Here is an 18,638-nt window from a genome sequence, read left to right as displayed (position 1 = left end):
TTTCCCCGCAGGCGTTGTCTGGTGCAGACTTGGGCAGCGCTGCTCAGGCCATGGAGAGAGTGTGTGCTGCAGTTTGCACGGCTTTCTCCGTGGCCTATTCTGGGTACTTTTTCACCCAGCTGGCACGTAAGTGGACGGTTTTGTGCAGTGTGGCATATGGACACCAAAATGCCACCAAGAGGCCTTGAGTTGGGTAAAGCTGCTGTCAGCAGCTGCAGCTAAGAAGGGGGTGTCTCTAGCCAGAGGGGCCTGGGCAGCATTTGTAATGTAGCCTGCAGGGGCTCCGCTCCTCCCGTGGCATAGCCTGTGCCCATGGGGTCTGGAATCTCCTCAGTTTGCTGGCTCAAGCCAGACAACTTCCAAGATAGGAGGACTGGGAGAGCTTGGCAGGAGTCCTTGGAAAAGCTGTGCACTGCTCTCCAGCACTGAGGGAAAGTCTCTCAGTTCAAGTCTTCTTGTCTGCATTCCCTCATCCCAGCATGTGCCTGTGGAACTTGACACTTCCTGATTGCTAAAAGAGCCATTCCTTCTGGGGTGAAATCACGGGATCAGCTTGGAAAAGGCCTCTGAGATGGACATTTCAGAGCAGTTCTTGTATGCTCCTGAACCCGGAGCTGTTCCTGTGCTGTGTCACCACAGAACTGCCACCATGGCTAAAGGGGACTTGGGTGAAGCTTTGTTGGGGAAGGGTTTTCAGTAAGCTCATGGCAATTGCTGCATGCAATCCCTTCAGAAACCTGAAGTCCAGGGAAGAGAGGAGCTGTAGCTCCTGCTGGGTGGGGTGGGGCAGAAGCTGGAATGCCTGTTGCAGAACCATTGGGACTTTCTCAGTCTCGAGTTTCTATGGGTTGAGAGGCCAAAGAGGACAAAGGGTAGACACGAGGCAGTAGTTTGTGCTGTTGCCTTGCTGTGTGACGCAAGGGTTGCTGCTGGAGTGATGGAGTGAAAGCAGAATGCTCTGTCTTTGGTTGCTGACTATTTGGTGGGCTTGCCCAGCACAGGCAGTTTCCTTACAGCATCTGCTTCTTTTTCCCTTTTGTCTTGCAGGTCACATCACCCGTGCCTGGAGAGAATCCGCTCCTTGGGTGAGTGGGAAAGGAACCTTTGACGTTGGTAGCATTTGACAATTGTGGAGCAAGCTGTGAGTTGGGCTTGGTGCAGTCCAGTGCCAGCCTGGTTGGATGGATGAAAGAACAGTCCAGGCTCTTTGCAGCAGCAGCAGCAGCAGCAGCAGCAGCAACAGCAGCAGCAGCAGCAGCAGAATCTGCAGGAGGAGTTGGATCCCAGGCTGTTTCTCCAGTTCCTTTTCAGAGCTTTTAAGCAGCTGAAAGTGGGGTTGCTTGGTCCTTGAAGCCATGATGGAATTTCTCCTGTACAAGAGAGTGCAGTCCCATCTAACTGGCCCATTTGACTTGAGTTTGAACAATTAGAATGCCATTTCTCTGCAGATGATTTCTCCTTAGTGCATCTGGCTCCAGAGCTGAATAGAGAGGTTCCCTGTCCCTGACACTGCTGTCTATCTGCAGAGCCCAAAACAGACCTCTGAGCCTCCTCTGGATGCATGTCTTCCTGAAGAAGAGACCAAAGGGGAGGAAGATTCCCATCAAAGTGCACCTGCTGCCACTGCAGGGCCTGAGCATCCAGCATCAGTAAGTGGCAGCTCTGTCTAGTCCTGTGGCTGGAGCAAAGCAGAGCTGCAAGTTTCTGAGCAGACAGCACCTGCCCTGCCTGGCTGAAGATGCTGAGGACTGGAATCTTTCCAGCTCTCCCAGAGCACTTCCCCCAGCCTGTGAGGCCGGGAGAAGGGGTGTGGAACTTGGACGTTTAGGCATCACTTCTCTACTATTCTGACAGGGGCTGGGAATTTTTCTCAGCAAGAGACAAGAGGTAGCACTAGGATGTCTTTGGATGCTCCTGGGGTACAAGTGAGGCCCTCTGTGCCCAGGGGCTGTGCAGGCTCCTTGTCCCCAGTGAAGAGAGTGAAAAAGTGCAGTTCACAGCCTTGCAGGATATGAGGAGACACTGTCCCCAGAAGGGACCTGGCCCTCCGCACAGAACAGCCAAAGTCAGCAGCTAAAGGAACAGCTGAGATGCAGCGGGGCCTGTAGCTGAAGAGACGTAAGGCTCTGAATGACAGGTTCTTTCCTGACCCTCCTGCTGCTGTCTGTGCACAGAGCACAAGGGCAGCGCCAGCACCTGCTCCGGCTGCCTCTGCACCCGAGGAAGAGGCTGAAGAGGAGGAAGGTGCCAATGAACCTGCCCCTGCTGTCAGCCTGCAGCCTGAGCAGCCAGCATCAGTAAGTGCCTGTTTGGGTTAGCAGTGTCTTTGGTGACATTTTGTCCCTCATGTAAAAGCAGGGTTTGGGTTCGGGGCCTTGAGCTGGACAAGTGGGCTGCAAAAGCTGAGAGGTGAAGAGCCCTGGATGTGGCCAGCAGCATCTTCCTCAGGGCTTGCATTTGAAATGAGATCAGAGGGGCATCTCTGCCAGGCACATTTGTGACCCAAATTAATTTCTTGTCCCAGAGCTCCAGCTCCTCTGTCGTGGCACCTGCACGAGCTGCAGCTGAAGAAGCCTCCAGTGCCCAAGCTGGAAACTCAAGCAGGAGCAGCTCGTGCACCTGGAGCACGACTAGTTCCTCTGGAAGCAGGGAGCTGCTGGGAGAGAGGACAGAAGATAAGTGCCTGGCCATGCTGAGTACGTCCTTTGTGACTCTTGTGTGCCGCAGCAGTGCCTGGTGAGTCTGTGTGTGTCAGCAAGAGCTGTCACAGCTCCTGTTCCTCCTCAGCTGAGTGCCAGCTCCTGAGGCCTCCCCACAGGAGCTGTTGCTGTGCTCTGAGGTGGGGAGGGATCTCTAAGCTGCTGCTCCTGCCTCGGAGAGCAGCTGGGCCTGGTTTGGCCTTGCCTGAGCTTTCCTCTAGGCAAAAGACAGAGCAGAGATTGTTTCTGGCTGAGCAGGAGGCTGTGACCGAGCAAATGAGGAGGCCTCCAGGAGCTCCTGTGGGGCCCAGCTCCTGTGGGGCAAGGCCAAGGTCATCTTCAGAGCTCAGCCTGTCCTAAAAGCTGAGGGACCTCATTCCTAAGGCCCATCACAGTAGGGTAGAACATCAGCTGCTGCTTTTGAGTGGCAGAAGGGCATTGTTTAGGCAAAGTCCTGCTTCAAGCTGGAGTTCTTAGCTCTGCTGGAGGCACTTTGCAATATTCTTCCTCTTCTGGAAAGGGCAGCTGTTGATAAAAATGGATTGCAGAACCCAAGATGCCTTGCATGTTTGCAAGGATTAAATCTTTTGTTGAATGTCCCAGAGTGTTCATTGCCCGAACAGAAAGGTTGTGTTTGTCCTGCTGCCTGCCTTAATGTCTGTAGGCAACAATCACTTCTCCTGCTTACACTTTTCTGATCCCTGTCTCCTCTGACTGTTTCTTGATGTGCTTAGATTTTAGTTTAGACTTCTAGTTTTGGACAGGCCATCTGTGCTGCAGGGCTGCTTGTCCTGCTGCTGTTGTTTTTTAGGTGGTGGCGGTGTGGTGGTGTTGTTGTTTCCTGAGGGAGTGAGTTGAAAGGGCACAGTGTCCCAGAGAGTGGGGCTGCCTTTCTGATCTGCTGCACGGTGGGATCTCTTTTGAAGGGAGTATCTTTCCTTGGGATTTTTACAGAGATGCTGGTGAGCGAGGGAGATCCTGAGGCTAAATACACAGAACTGGAAACAATTGGTAGAGGGTGAGTGCAGCCACAGTTCTTTCCATTTACTCTTTGTCCCTGGACTTTTTTCCTCTTGTACTGTGGATTCCTGCACTTGCAGGGACTAAAGGACTTCTATCTCTGCGGCCCTTTTGTTTCTAGGGGTTTTGGCACGGTGTGCATGGCAGTGGAGACTGCCACAGGAGAAGAGGTAAGCGTCAAGCAGCGCCACAGCTTCTGCAGAACTGTTTTAGGACAGCATTTGATCTGTCATGTCTGGAAGAGTTTGCTTTGTTGCTGTGAAAGGGAGAATGCCAGTGGAATGATCAAGCCCCCTAGAGGTTGTCCAGCAGTTTTGCTCCATGTTTTCTGGCAGAAATTGACTTTCTGCTTGCAAGAGGTGTGTGAATGAAAATGGGGATGATCAAGTAAAGCCATGGGGGAAGTCTGTGGGAACGGTGAGTGTTGTTAGAGCTTTGAGGTGGACAGCATAGACCATGTTTCTGCCAGGTTTCCAAGGCAAAGGCTATCTGGCTCTTTGTCCTGGGAGGTGCCCAAGCAAGCGGTCTGATGTCCAGCCACAAGGCAGCTTGGCCCAGCCCAGCTCTGTCACCCCATCATCACTGTCTCCGTGTTCCCCTGGTGGTTCTGTGCCACCAACTTTGGTTCATGTTTTCCATGTTGTTTTAGGTGGCCATAAAGAAAATTAGTCTCCTGGAAGAGAGCAACAGCGAGGTGTGCCTGAATGAAATCCAGATCATGCGTGGCAATAAGAATGCCAATCTTGTGACCTTTGTAGACAGGTGAGTGGTTCTGCTGTTCTGCCATGAAAGGTCATTCACATCCTGCAAGCCAGAAGTTCAACCACTCCTTTGGTGGCTGGCAGAGGATGGAGCTGTTAATTCCTGCTTCTGGGCTGATCTACAGCGTCCTGGGAGGAGATTGCATTGGGGCTGCATTCATCTTTGCTGGCATACCTAGTTTGAAGTGTGCTTTCAAAGACCGGCCTTGGCCCTGTCTCACTGAGCCAACAGCCTCAAAGTTCCTGTCCTCTCTCCACATGGTTTCATTTGTTTTGGCATTTGATTTTTTCCCACGGGTCTCCAGTGCTGACAAAGCACTGTAGATTGTATTTCCCTTGGCCTGTTGCATTGGTGTGGATACCAAGCAGCCTTTAGACTGCATAGAGTTCAAGCCCTGTAGAGCATTGTGAATGACTATTCCTCCTGTCTTCCTCTGAGAGAGACACAGGAGCAAGAATCCATCAGGTCATGTAAGTGCACACCTTCATCTCCAGGCTGTTGTTTCCTCCTTTCAGCTACCTGGTGGATGAGGAACTCTGGCTGGTGATGGAATACATGGACGGAGGTTCTTTACACGATGTCATTAGGGAGACTCATATGGCAGAAGGAGAGATAGCAGCTGTCTCTCGGGAGGTAAGGGATGGCGCTTGTTTCTTCCCATGGCTTGGTCGGGACGGCCCTTCCAAATGGGTGATAAGGAGAGGAGAGATTTCCCCTTCCAAGCTTCCTTTCTGCATTTCTCTTACGCCTGGCAGTAGCAAGAGCAGATGAAGTGCCTGCCAATATGCCTGCCCTTCTTCTAGTGTGTTGGTGTTTGCCTCTCTAAAGCTTTGCCTGGAGCCTGTGAGTGCTGCATTCCTTCCCCACAAGAGCAAAGTGGCTGGTGGCACCATGTTGAGCAAGTGGCAAAGACAAAGAGATCCTCACAGGACTCTCACAGAGCTCAGCCTCAAAGGAGAGCCTTGCACCCCAAGTGGTGTTTGCAAAAGCAGACACTGTTGTCTGGCTGCAGAGAGTACAGGCACTGCAGCAGTGCACCTTGAGTCTGTGTTTGCAGGGCACTGGCCAGAGCAACAACTCCCCTTTCCCTTTCAAAAGCAAACAGCCACGCCCTTAGAAAAGCTCTGCTGTCCTCGTGTTGGAGCAGCCAGCTCTGCTGCCTTTGCCAGCAGCCTGGCCTGCTGTGGCTCCGCATCCCCCAGGAAGTCAGTCTTGCAGGTGTGCCACTGCCCTGCTTGTGGGACGCAATCCACTCAGGCTCGTGTTTCTTTTTCCTCTCTCAGTGCCTGCAAGGCCTGGATTTCCTTCACTCCAAGCAAGTGATCCACCGAGACATCAAAAGCCACAACATTCTCCTGGGCTTGGACGGCTCTGTCAAGTTGGGTGGGTGTTGCTGGCCAGGCTCAGCCGTGGCGGGCTGCGGTGTGGGGCTGCCTTTGGGTGCTGCCGCTTCCCTGGTGCCTGTGGCAGTGCAGGCTGCCCTGCTGCGAGCGCAGAGCACAGCCACAAGGTGCAGGGAGCTGTAGCTGGGCAGAAGGGGTCAGGAGTGTCTTTGGCGCGTGTGTGTCCCTTCCCCAGCAAGGCAGCAGCAGTCTAATAGCTTCAGGGGACTAAAAGCCACTGCCTGAAGTCGGGGGCTTTTGCAAAGTGGCCAATTGCGTATTTCCTGAGCTGCAGGCGCGAGGAATGGCAGCATGCCCCTGGTACAGCTGGATTCCACACTGCCTTCTTAGACATTGATTCAGTGGGGAATTCTTTTCTTTGCTTTCTTTTTCAAGCTGGCTTGATGTGAGTGTTTTTTCTCCTCAGCTGATTTTGGCCTTGCTGCTCAGCTCACCGCTGAGCAGAGGAAACGAAGATCAGCTGTTGGGACTACTCACTGGATGGCGCCAGAAATTTTCACAAGGAAGCCCTACGGCGCCAAAGTGGACATCTGGTCCTTTGGAATTGTGGGGATCGAGATGGTGGAAGGAGCACCTCCTTACCTGATGAACACCTCCCGCACGGTACGCTGCAACTACCCTCAGATGCTCCTGTCACTCTGACTAAATCTACTCCCATTCTGCTGCCTGGGAAGCTTGCTAACACCTGACAATGATTGGTGCCAGGCTGCATAGTCTCTTATGCTTCTCGGCCAGATTATCCCCTTGGCATTTCATCATGAATAGCACAAGAAAATCACACTGCCTTTTCCTTGATGGAAGCTTTGCCTAAGAGAGCAGTGAGCAGCTTTACCTAAAGGAGTAGTGAGCTGCATATTATGGGAGGAATCCTTGGAAATAGTACAGTTAGATTAAAGTCTGTCTTCCACCTCGCCTGTAGAGCTGGTGTCAGTGCTGAGAGAAGCAAAGTGTGCTGCTGCTGATGGAGTTGCTCCTAATTCCATCAGCCAATGAAATCAGGGGTCAAGGCAAGAGCCTTTGCATGTTGGACTGGCTATGGCTGCCTCTGGCTTTGGGTTCTTTTAGTAGGGGTAGGAAAGGTATCTCCCTCCCTCTGGCAGGGAGTAAAGAGCCACTGGGGAGTGGAGCTTGTCCAGTGGGGTCTGTGTGAGCAGTTTGGGGTGTGAAGGAGACAGGTGGAGCGTGGCATTTCCTTCTTCTCCAGGTTCAGCAGCTGATAATCACCGGGGGCACCCCGAAGCTGCAGAAGCCCAGGCAACAGTCGGCTTGGCTGCGAGACTTTCTGTGCTGCTGCCTGGAGACGGACGAGGACAGGCGCTGGTCTGCCCAGGAACTTCTGCAGGTAAAAGGCAAAGCGGCTGCCGGGTGCGCCGGCCGCCCGCTGCCAGGGGCTCCTCGTCTGCTCAAGTCCAAGGCGGCAGATGGGCCCTGCTCCTGAGAATCTCCAGTCTGGGGGCTTTTCAAAGGAAAACAGAGGAGAATCCTGGCCTGGTATGGGTTGGAAGGAGCCTTTCCAGGTCGCCTAGACCAAATCTCTTTCATCTGAAGCCATCTGGGTTAATGGATTTGTGGGATTGGGAGCCATGTTTGGCTCATGTAGCATGGTCCTGGATGTGGAGACAGAGGTGCACAGAATGCCCTCCTTTGTGTATCTTTCTGCTTGCCAGAGAAAGCCAGTTTCAGCCTGTGAGGTCAGTAGAAATTAATGTCTTCTTTTTCTCTTTGGGCAGCATCCTTTTGTAACCTCAGCCAAGCCGACCTCCAGCCTGACGCCTCTGATCATGGCAACGCAGCAGTTTATGGCCGACAGGAGATACTAGCCCTGCAAGAGGCCATTGATGTTTTTTGTAGTTTCTAGTTTCTAGTTGATAGCTCGTAGTTTCTAGTTTGTTTAGACTGATAGTGTAAATAAATACGATAATACATAAAACCTTCACTGTGCCGGAAGCTTCCCTTTGTTCTCACGCTGTGCATAAGCTCTAAATTTGCTTCTGAATGGTCAGGTGTTTCTTAAATGTGGGAAAAGCCATATATGGGGTTTGTGGCATGGTCTGGAAGTAGGCAAAGGTCTTCTGACCTTGGTGCCTCCAGGCCAAAACCTCTAGTGGAGAGACAGGCTGGCAGCAGTGACTAGAGGAGCAGAGTGGGGCAAAATGGAGCAGAGCAGTGGTGTCAGTGCAGGGCATGCTGCTGTGGCTGTGGTTGTGTTGCAGCTCTTGGGAAAGGTTGGGAGTGTCTGTGCTGCTGTGGGCAGAGGGGGAGGGAGCCGGGCTTCTCCACAGGCTCGGGCACAGGTGAGCGTCCAGTGGGAAGGCAAGTTCTGCCACGAGAACTAAGGCCAACATGTGGGAGTGAAGACTTGTGCAGTTTGAATCTGCGTGAGCCACTGTGGAGGCCTGTGGGCTGCAGGAGGACTTCTTGGGGCTATGCCCTGGAAGAATGTCCTTTAGATTTTAACCTTTCCCTTATCTTGTCCCCTAGACTTTAAACTCTCCCATGGACTCCGGTTTTTTGTTTCAATGTACATTTGATACATTATTAGTATATAATATATAGATATAGATATAATATATAGATATAGTATAGATATCTCTATATATAGATATATAGTCATCATATAGTGATGATTCAAAATCATTTACTGTGCGATGTTTTGTGGCAATTGACAGTATATTTGATGATCATTTAAATTTAAATTTTAGTTGCACAATATTTAACAGACTTCCTTTTCCAGTTTTCGTATTCATCCGCCACGTCCCTGTACCCACTATCCTTGAGAAGGACAGGACTGGAGATGGAACCTGCTCAAGAGCAGAGGCCAGCCACCAGCCATCTGCCATCTGCCCTTCTTTTCCGTGCCCTTGCCAGGAGGGCACTGGCCATGCCTCCGCAGATTCTACCCTAACCCACTTTGTGACAGGCCTCAACCCTGCTCCTGCTTTCCTGTTGTATTAGCAGTACCCGATTGTGGAGTTGTGTTTTTATACTTTATTGTATTTTCATTGTATTTCGATTTTAAAATGGTTTATCCCCTTGAACCCCTCTGTGCCCCTTTGGTTTATCCCTAGTTTTCCCATCCCTCCTCAAGTGTCCATCACCCTCTAAGTACAGAGACATTCCCCTGTCTCCTCCCAGATGCCTTGTCCGTCACTCGGTGTGCCTTCCCTTACATCTTGAAGCTTCCATCCAGAGCGTCAGGTGATTGGGTGAGGGCCTGGGGCCCCTTCCCCTTTCCTCCCTCATTGGATACCCTCATTGTCAGTTTGTACAAGAGCCACTCCTTACTGTTTTCTCATTGGCGAGTCAGTTCTCCTCCTTCTCTGTATTTAATTTGTGCTTTGCACCTCTCTGGTGCTCTTGTCAGCAGGTTGTGATCAGGTGCAGTTGGGCTCTTCACAGTCTCAATAAAGCTTTCGAGTTCTACCCCTGACAAGAAATTCTTTGTTATTCGCCAGTGGGATCAGCTACGCCTTGGGAGCAATGGAGGCACTCCCAAAAGCCCATCCAGGTCCAGCAGGGAGTGCTTCTTGCTGTCCTACTCGCCCCTTGGAGAGCTAGCTGGGGCTGAGTGGACTGGAGATCAGTGGTTGGGGGCGAGGACGCGGCAGATGGTGGCAGCGGCGATGGTGATGGGTGTCTCTCCCTGCAGAGCTCTGTTTGGCACTGCCACTACCATCAGTCTGCCACGCTGGGCGTGTGCGTGGGAATCGGATCTGCCGCTCCACTGCCTCTTCCTACCACCCTGCTGGGCTCCACTGGGCTTGGCTGGACTCCCTTTTGGCTTGGCTGAACTCACTTGGTATCAGTGTCAGCACTCTGGACTGCACTGTTCTGCTGGAGCGGAAAAACAGTCCCACGTGCCACCCTGGCCCTGATGGTTTCAGTTGTGTGTCAGAGCTGTCACTTCCGTGCCACTCATCTCAACCCCGTGGCCTAAAAAATACTGTGGAAGGACAGAACTGGCAGGGAAATGGTGGTGGTGCTTTGGTCCCAAGGCCTCTCTGCTAGAGGGAACCAGAAAGAAGGATCCCCCTTGCATTTGTGGTCATGGCATTTCCCTGCTGAAATCACACCCATGGCTGTGATGTAAAATGAATAAACAGTGCTGAAAGATCCATGACCTGGTCTCTGTAGCTAGGAGAACCCTCTAAATGTAATTGAAGTAGTGCTTCTCCTTGTTTGCTGCTTTCCTGAACTGAGCAAGGTCCAACTGGAAGAAGCCTTCTGGTTTTTGCTCAGAAGCATTAGTGGCCAAAGAGCACTGATGTGGTTCCTCACATCCCGCTCCCTTCTCAGTGCTCAATTTCTCCGGGTGGGCTGTAGGGGATTAGTGTGTTCTTGGAGTTACTCTTAGATGCCTTGAGCAGTAGCTTATGGACTAGGAGGGCTTTTTGTCTTGCTTTGTAGCAGAGGAGAGCTTTGCAGGCTTTTTTTGGCCTGAGCTGTAGGGAAGATCTGGTTCCCTGCACTCTGTGAGTTCACAAACCAGCCCAGGGTGGCTGCTATTGTGATGTCAGGGGCCGCATCCCAGCGTTGCCAAGGCAAAGTTGCTGTGCCCAGGCCCGGCAGGGCTCAGTGAGCAGAGCAGCTCTGTGGCACGCTGACTGCAGGCGGAACCTGCTGATCGCCGAGGTCTCTGCCAGCAGGACTCGCAGGATTTTTGGTTTTTCCCCGCAGGCGTTGTCTGGTGCAGACTTGGGCAGCGCTGCTCAGGCCATGGAGAGAGTGTGTGCTGCAGTTTGCACGGCTTTCTCCATGGCCTATTCTGGGTACTTTTTCACCCAGCTGGCACGTAAGTGGACGGTTTTGTGCAGTGTGGCATATGGACACCAAAATGCCACCAAGAGGCCTTGAGTTGGGTAAAGCTGCTGTCAGCAGCTGCAGCTAAGAAGGGGGTGTCTCTAGCCAGAGGGGCCTGGGCAGCATTTGTAATGTAGCCTGCAGGGGCTCCGCTCCTCCCGTGGCATAGCCTGTGCCCATGGGGTCTGGAATCTCCTCAGTTTGCTGGCTCAAGCCAGACAACTTCCAAGATAGGAGGACTGGGAGAGCTTGGCAGGAGTCCTTGGAAAAGCTGTGCACTGCTCTCCAGCACTGAGGGAAAGTCTCTCAGTTCAAGTCTTCTTGTCTGCATTCCCTCATCCCAGCATGTGCCTGTGGAACTTGACACTTCCTGAGTGCTAAAAGAGCCATTCCTTCTGGGGTGAAATCACAGGATCAGCTTGGAAAAGGCCTCTGAGATGGACATTTCAGAGCAGTTCTTGTATGCTCCTGAACCCAGGAGCTGTTCCTGCGGTGTGTCACCACGGAACTGCCACCATGGCTAATAGGGACTTGAGTGAAGCTTTGTTGGGGAAGGGTTTTCAGTAAGCTCATGGCAATTGCTGCATGCAATCTCTTCAGAAAACTGAAGTCCAGGGAAGAGAGGAGCTGTAGCTCCTGCTGGGTGGGGTGGGGCAGAAGCTGGAATGCCTGTTGCAGAACCACTGGGACTTTCTCAGTCTCGAGTTTCTATGGGTTGAGAGGCCAAAGGGAACAAAATGTAGACACGAGGCAGTAGTTTGTGCTGTTGCCTTGCTGTGTGACACAAGGGTTGCTGCTGGAGTGATGGAGTGAAAGCAGAATGCTCTGTCTTTGGTTTCTGACTATTTGGTGGGCTTGCCCAGCACAGGCAGTTTCCTTACAGCATCTGCTTCTTTTTCCCTTTTGTCTTGCAGGTCACATCACCCGTGCCTGGAGAGAACCCGCTCCTTGGGTGAGTGGGAAAGGAGCCTTTGGTGTGGGTAGCATTTGACAATTGTGGAGCAAGCTGTGAGCTGGGCCTGGTGCAGTCCAGTGCCAGCCTGGTTGGATGAATGAAAGAACAGTCAAGGCCCTTTGCAGCAGCAGCAGCAGAAGCAGCAGCAGCAGCAGAATCTGCAGGAGGAGTTGGATCCCAGGCTGTTTTCTCCAGTTCCTTTTCAGAGCTTTTAAGCAGCTGAAAGTGGGGTTGTTTGGTGCTTGAAGCCATGATGGAATTTCTCCTGTACAAGAGAGTGCAGTCCCATCTAACTGTCCCATTTTCCTTGAGTTTGAACAATTAGAATGCCATTTCTCTGCAGATGATTTCTCCTTAGTGCATCTGGCTCCAGAGCTGAATAGAGAGGTTCCCTGTTCCTGACACTGCTGTCTATCTGCAGAGCCCAAAACAGACCTCTGAGCCTCCTCTGGATGCATGTCTTCCTGAAGAAGAGACCAAAGGGGAGGAAGATTCCCACCAAAGTGCACCTGCTGCCACTGCAGGGCCTGAGCATCCAGCATCAGTAAGTGGCAGCTCTGGCTAGTCCTGTGGCTGGAGCAAAGCAGAGCTGCAAGTTTCTGAGCAGACAGCACCTGCCCTGCCTGGCTGAAGATGCTGAGGACTGGAATCTTTCCAGCTCTCCCAGAGCACTTCCCCCAGCCTGTGAGGCCTGGAGAAGGGGTGTGGAACTTGGACATTTAGGCATCACTTCCCTACTGTTCAGACAGGGGCTGGGAATTTGTCTCAGCAAGAGACAAGAGGTAGCAATAGGATGTCTTTGGATGCTCCTGGGGTACAAGTGAGGCCCTCTGTGCCCAGGGGCTGTGCAGGCTCCTTGTCCCCAGTGAAGAGAGTGAAAAAGTGCAGTTCACAGCCTTGCAGGATATGAGGAGACACTGTCCCCAGAAGGGACCTGGCCCTCCGCACAGAACAGCCAAAGTCAGCAGCTAAAGGAACAGCTGAGATGCAGCGGGGCCTGTAGCTGAAGAGACGTAAGGCTCTGAATGACAGGTTCTTTCTTGACCCTCCTGCTGCTGTCTGTGCACAGAGCACAAGGGCAGCGCCAGCACCTGCTCCGGCTGCCTCTGCACCCGAGGAAGAGGCTGAAGAGGAGGAAGGTGCCAATGAACCTGCTGCTGCTGTCAGCCCCCGGCCTGAGCAGCCAGCATCAGTAAGTGCCTGTTTGGGTTAGCAGTGTCTTTGGTGACATTCTGTCCCTCATGTAAAAGCAGGGTTTGGGTTCGGGGCCTTGAGCTGGACAAGTGGGCTGCAAAAGCTGAGAGGTGAAGAGCCCTGGATGTGGCCAGCAGCATCTTCCTCAGGGCTTGCATTTGAAATGAGATCGGAGGGGCATCTCTGCCAGGCACATTTGTGACCCAAATTAATTTCTTGTCCCAGAGCTCCAGCTCCTCTGTCGTGGCACCTGCACAAGCTGCAGCTGAAGAAGCCTCCAGTGCCCAAGCTGGAAACTCAAGCAGGAGCAGCTCGTGCACCTGGAGCACGACTAGTTCCTCTGGCAGCATGGAGCTGCTGGGAGAGAGGACAGAGGACAAGTGCCTGGCCATGCTGAGTACGTCCTTTGTGACCCTTGTGTGCCGCAGCAGTGCCTGGTGTGTGTGTGCGTGTGTGAGCAAGAGCTGTCCCAGCTCCTGTTCCTCCTCAGCTGAGTGCCAGCTCCTGAGGCCTCCCCACAGGAGCTGTTGCTGTGCTCTGAGGTGGGGAGGGATCTCTGGGCTGCTGCTCCTGCCTCGGAGGGCAGCTGGGCCTGGTTTGGCCTTGCCTGAGCTTCCCTCTAGGCAAAAGGCAGAGCAGAGATTGTTTCTGGCTGAGCAGGAGGCTGTGACCGAGCAAATGAGGAGGCCTCCATGAGCTCCTGTGGGGCCCAGCTCCTGTGGGGCAAGGCCAAGGTCATCTTCAGAGCTCAGCCTGTCCTAAAAGCTGAGGGACCTCATTCCTAAGGCCCATCACAGTAGGGTAGAACATCAGCTGCTGCTCTTGAGCGGCAGAAGGGCGTTGTTTAGGCAAAGTCCTGCTTCAAGCTGGAGTTCTTAGCTTTGCTGGAGGCACTTTGCAATATTCTTCCTGTTCTGGAAAGGGCAGCTGTTGATAAAAATGGATTCCCAAACCCAAGATGCCTTGCATGTTTGCAAGGATTAAATCTTTTGTTGAATGTCCCAGAGTGTTCATTGCCCGAACAGAAAGGTTGTGTTTGTCCTGCTGCCTGCCTTAATGTCTGTAGGCAACAATCACTTCTCTTGCTTACACTTTTCTGATCCCTGTCTCCTCTGACTGTTTCTTGATGTGCTTAGATTTTAGTTTAGACTTCTAGTTTTGGACAGGCCATCTGTGCTGCAGGGCTGCTTGTCCTGCTGCTGTTGTTTTTTAGGTGGTGGCGGTGTGGTGGTGTTGTTGTTTCCTGAGGGAGTGAGTTGAAAGGGCGCAGTGTCCCAGAGAGTGGGGCTGCCTTTCTGATCTGCTGCACGGTGGGATCTCTTTTGAAGGGAGCATCTTTCCTTGGGATTTTTACAGAGATGCTGGTGAGCGAGGGAGATCCTGAGGCTAAATACACAGAACTGGAAACAATTGGCAGAGGGTGAGTGCAGCCACAGTTCTTTCCATTTACTCTTTGTCCCTGGACTTTTTTCCTCTTGTACTGTGGATTCCTGCACTTGCAGGGACTAAAGGACTTCTATCTCTGCGGCCCTTTTGTTTCTAGGGGTTTTGGCACGGTGTGCATGGCAGTGGAGACTGCCACAGGAGAAGAGGTAAGCGTCAAGCAGCGCCACAGCTTCTGCAGAACTGTTTTAGGACAGCATTTGATCTGTCATGTCTGGAAGAGTTTGCTTTGTTGCTGTGAAAGGGAGAATGCCAGTGGAATGATCAAGCCCCCTAGAGGTTGTCCAGCAGTTTTGCTCCATGTTTTCTGGCAGAAATTGACTTTCTGCTTGCAAGAGGTGTGTGAATGAAAATGGGGATGATCAAGTAAAGCCATGGGGGAAGTCTGTGGGAACGGTGAGTGTTGTTAGAGCTTTGAGGTGGACAGCATAGACCATGTTTCTGCCAGGTTTCCAAGGCAAAGGCTATCTGGCTCTTTGTCCTGGGAGGTGCCCAAGCAAGCGGTCTGATGTCCAGCCACAAGGCAGCTTGGCCCAGCCCAGCTCTGTCACCCCATCATCACTGTCTCTGTGTTCCCCTGGTGGTTCTGTGCCACCAACTTTGGTTCATGTTTTCCATGTTGTTTTAGGTGGCCATAAAGAAAATAAGTCTCCTGGAAGAGAGCAACAGCGAGGTGTGCCTGAATGAAATCCAGATCATGCGTGGCAATAAGAATGCCAATCTTGTGACCTTTGTAGACAGGTGAGTGGTTCTGCTGTTCTGCCATGAAAGGTCATTCACATCCTGCAAGCCAGAAGTTCAACCACTCCTTTGGTGGCTGGCAGAGGATGGAGCTGTTAATTCCTGCTTCTGGGCTGATCTACAGCGTCCTGGGAGGAGATTGCATTGGGGCTGCATTCATCTTTGCTGGCATACCTAGTTTGAAGTGTGCTTTCAAAGACCAGCCTTGGCCCTGTCTCACTGAGCCAACAGCCTCAAAGTTCCTGTCCTCTCTCCACATGGTTTCATTTGTTTTGGCATTTGATTTTTTCCCACGGGTCTCCAGTGCTGACAAAGCGCTGTAGATTGTATTTCCCTTGGCCTGTTGCATTGGTGTGGATACCAAGCAGCCTTTAGACTGCATAGAGTTCAAGCCCTGTAGAGCATTGTGAATGACTATTCCTCCTGTCTTCCTCTGAGAGAGACACAGGAGCAAGAATCCATCAGGTCATGTAAGTGCACACCTTCATCTCCAGGCTGTTGTTTCCTCCTTTCAGCTACCTGGTGGATGAGGAACTCTGGCTGGTGATGGAATACATGGATGGAGGTTCTTTACACGATGTCATTAGGGAGACTCATATGGCAGAAGGAGAGATAGCAGCTGTCTCTCGGGAGGTAAGGGATGGCGCTTGTGCTTCCCATGGCTTGGTCGGGACGGCCCTTCCAAATGGGTGATAAGGAGAGGAGAGATTTCCCCTTCCAAGCTTCCTTTCTGCATTTCTCTTACGCCTGGCAGTAGCAAGAGCAGATGAAGTGCCTGCCAATATGCCTGCCCTTCTTCTAGTGTGTTTGTGTTTGCCTCTCTAAAGCTTTGCCTGGAGCCTGTGAGTGCTGCATTCCTTCCCCACAAGAGCAAAGTGGCTGGTGGCACCATGTTGAGCAAGTGGCAAAGACAAAGAGATCCTCACAGGACTCTCACAGAGCTCAGCCTCAAAGGAGAGCCTTGCACCCCAAGTGGTGTTTGCAAAAGCAGACACTGTTGTCTGGCTGCAGAGAGTACAGGCACTGCAGCAGTGCACCTTGAGTCTGTGTTTGCAGGGCACTGGCCAGAGCAACAACTGCCCTTTCCCTTTCAAAAGCAAACAGCCACGCCCTTAGAAAAGCTCTGCTGTCCTCGTGTTGGAGCAGCCAGCTCTGCTGCCTTTGCCAGCAGCCTGGCCTGCCGTGGCTCCGCATCCCCCAGGAAGTCAGTCTTGCAGGTGTGCCACTGCCCTGCTTGTGGGACGCAATCCACTCAGGCTTGTGTTTCTTTTTCCTCTCTCAGTGCCTGCAAGGCCTGGATTTCCTTCACTCCAAGCAAGTGATCCACCGAGACATCAAAAGCCACAACATTCTCCTGGGCTTGGACGGCTCTGTCAAGTTGGGTGGGTGTTGCTGGCCAGGCTCAGCCGTGGTGGGCTGCGGTGTGGGGCTGCCTTTGGGTGCTGCCGCTTCCCTGGTGCCTGTGGCAGTGCAGGCTGCCCTGCTGCGAGCGCAGAGCACAGCCACAAGGTGCAGGGAGCTGTAGCTGGGCAGAACGGGTCAGGAGTGTCTTTGGCTTGTGTGTGTCCCTTCCCCAGCAAGGCAGCAGCAGTCTAATAGCTTCAGGGAACTAAAAGCCACTGCCTGAAGTCGGGGGCTTTTGCAAAGTGGCCAATTGCGTATTTCCTGAGCTGCAGGCGCGAGGAATGGCAGCATGCCCCTGGTAGAGCTGGATTCCACACTGCCTTCTTAGACATTGATTCAGTGGGGAATTCTTTTCTTTGCTTTCTTTTTCAAGCTGGCTTGATGTGAGTGTTTTTTCTCCTCAGCTGATTTTGGCCTTGCTGCTCAGCTCACCGCTGAGCAGAGGAAACGAAGATCAGCTGTTGGGACTACTCACTGGATGGCGCCAGAAATTTTCACAAGGAAGCCCTACGGCGCCAAAGTGGACATCTGGTCCTTTGGAATTGTGGGGATCGAGATGGTGGAAGGAGCACCTCCTTACCTGATGAGCACCTCTCGCACGGTACGCTGCAACTACCCTCAGATGCTCCTGTCACTCTGACTAAATCTACTCCCATTCTGCTGCCTGGGAAGCTTGCTAACACCTGACAATGATAGGTGCCAGGCTGCATAGTCTCTTATGCTTCTCGGCCAGATTATCCCCTTGGCATTTCATCATGAATAGCACAAGAAAATCACACTGCCTTTTCCTTGATGGAAGCTTTGCCTAAGAGAGCAGTGAGCAGCTTTACCTAAAGGAGTAGTGAGCTGCATATTATGGGAGGAATCCTTGGAAATAGTACACTTAGATTAAAGTCTGTCTTCCACCTCGCCTGTAGAGCTGGTGTCAGTGCTGAGAGAAGCAAAGTGTGCTGCTGCTGATGGAGTTGCTCCTAATTCCATCAGCCAATGAAATCAGGGGTCAAGGCAAGAGCCTTTGCATGTTGGACTGGCTCCGGCTGCCTCTGGCTTTGGGTTCTTTTAGTAGGGGTAGGAAAGGTATCTCCCTCCCTCTGGCAGGGAGTAAAGAGCCACTGGGGAGTGGAGCTTGTCCAGTGGGGTCTGTGTGAGCAGTTTGGGGTGTGAAGGAGACAGGTGGAGCGTGGCATTTCCTTCTTCTCCAGGTTCAGCAGCTGATAAGCACCAGGGGCACCCCGAAGCTGCAGAAGCCCAGGCAACAGTCGGCTTGGCTGCGAGACTTTCTGTGCTGCTGCCTGGAGACGGACGAGGACAGGCGCTGGTCTGCCCAGGAACTTCTGCAGGTAAAAGGCAAAGCGGCTGCCGGGTGCGCCGGCCGCCCGCTGCCAGGGGCTCCTCGTCTGCTCAAGTCCAAGGCGGCAGATGGGCCCTGCTCCTGAGAATCTCCAGTCTGGGGGCTTTTCAAAGGAAAACAGAGGAGAATCCTGGCCTGGTATGGGTTGGAAGGAGCCTTTCCAGGTCGCCTAGACCAAATCTCTTTCATCTGAAGCCATCTGGGTTAATGGATTTGTGGGATTGGGAGCCATGTTTGGCTCATGTAGCATGGTCCTGGATGTGGAGACAGAGGTGCACAGAATGCCCTCCTTTGTGTATCTTTCTGCTTGCCAGAGAAAGCCAGTTTCAGCCTGTGAGGTCAGTAGAAATTAATGTCTTCTTTTTCTCTTTGGGCAGCATCCTTTTGTAACCTCAGCCAAGCCGACCTCCAGCCTGACGCCTCTGATCATGGCAACGCAGCAGTTTATGGCCGACAGGAGATACTAGCCCTGCAAGAGGCCATTGATGTTTTTTGTAGTTTCTAGTTTCTAGTTGATAGCTCGTAGTTTCTAGTTTGTTTAGACTGATAGTGTAAATAAATACGATAATACATAAAACCTTCACTGTGCCGGAAGCTTCCCTTTGTTCTCACGCTGTGCATAAGCTCTAAATTTGCTTCTGAATGGTCAGGTGTTTCTTAAATGTGGGAAAAGCCATATATGGGGTTTGTGGCATGGTCTGGAAGTAGGCAAAGGTCTTCTGACCTTGGTGCCTCCAGGCCAAAACCTCTAGTGGAGAGACAGGCTGGCAGCAGTGACTAGAGGAGCAGAGTGGGGCAAAATGGAGCAGAGCAGTGGTGTCAGTGCAGGGCATGCTGCTGTGGCTGTGGTTGTGTTGCAGCTCTTG

At 52.3% G+C, this 18,638-nt stretch overlaps 2 protein-coding genes across 2 annotated transcripts; both read left to right on the top strand.

The window, feature by feature from the left end:
- The first annotated feature begins 649 nt into the window (after window positions 1–649).
- On the top strand, window positions 650–7,704 carry LOC140681824 (serine/threonine-protein kinase PAK 3-like). The gene is made up of 9 exons (XM_072922313.1): window positions 650–668; window positions 1,048–1,085; window positions 3,800–3,889; window positions 4,369–4,481; window positions 4,997–5,114; window positions 5,765–5,864; window positions 6,291–6,487; window positions 7,089–7,226; window positions 7,615–7,704. Exons 1-9 carry the CDS (start codon window positions 650–652, stop codon window positions 7,702–7,704), a joined length of 903 nt encoding a protein of 300 aa, XP_072778414.1.
- Window positions 7,705–14,191: 6,487 nt separating this feature from the next.
- On the top strand, window positions 14,192–18,239 carry LOC140681823 (serine/threonine-protein kinase PAK 3-like). The gene is made up of 8 exons (XM_072922312.1): window positions 14,192–14,253; window positions 14,377–14,425; window positions 14,905–15,017; window positions 15,533–15,650; window positions 16,300–16,399; window positions 16,826–17,022; window positions 17,624–17,761; window positions 18,150–18,239. The coding sequence occupies exons 1-8, from the start codon at window positions 14,192–14,194 to the stop codon at window positions 18,237–18,239; spliced, it is 867 nt and encodes a 288-aa protein (XP_072778413.1).
- The last annotated feature ends 399 nt before the right edge of the window (window positions 18,240–18,638 follow it).

Source organism: Taeniopygia guttata, chromosome Z (assembly GCF_048771995.1).
Source record: "Taeniopygia guttata chromosome Z, bTaeGut7.mat, whole genome shotgun sequence".
Lineage (NCBI taxonomy): Eukaryota > Metazoa > Chordata > Aves > Passeriformes > Estrildidae > Taeniopygia > Taeniopygia guttata.
The sequence above is the reverse complement of the archived record's forward strand: the minus strand, read 5'-3'. Positions and strand labels throughout refer to the sequence as shown.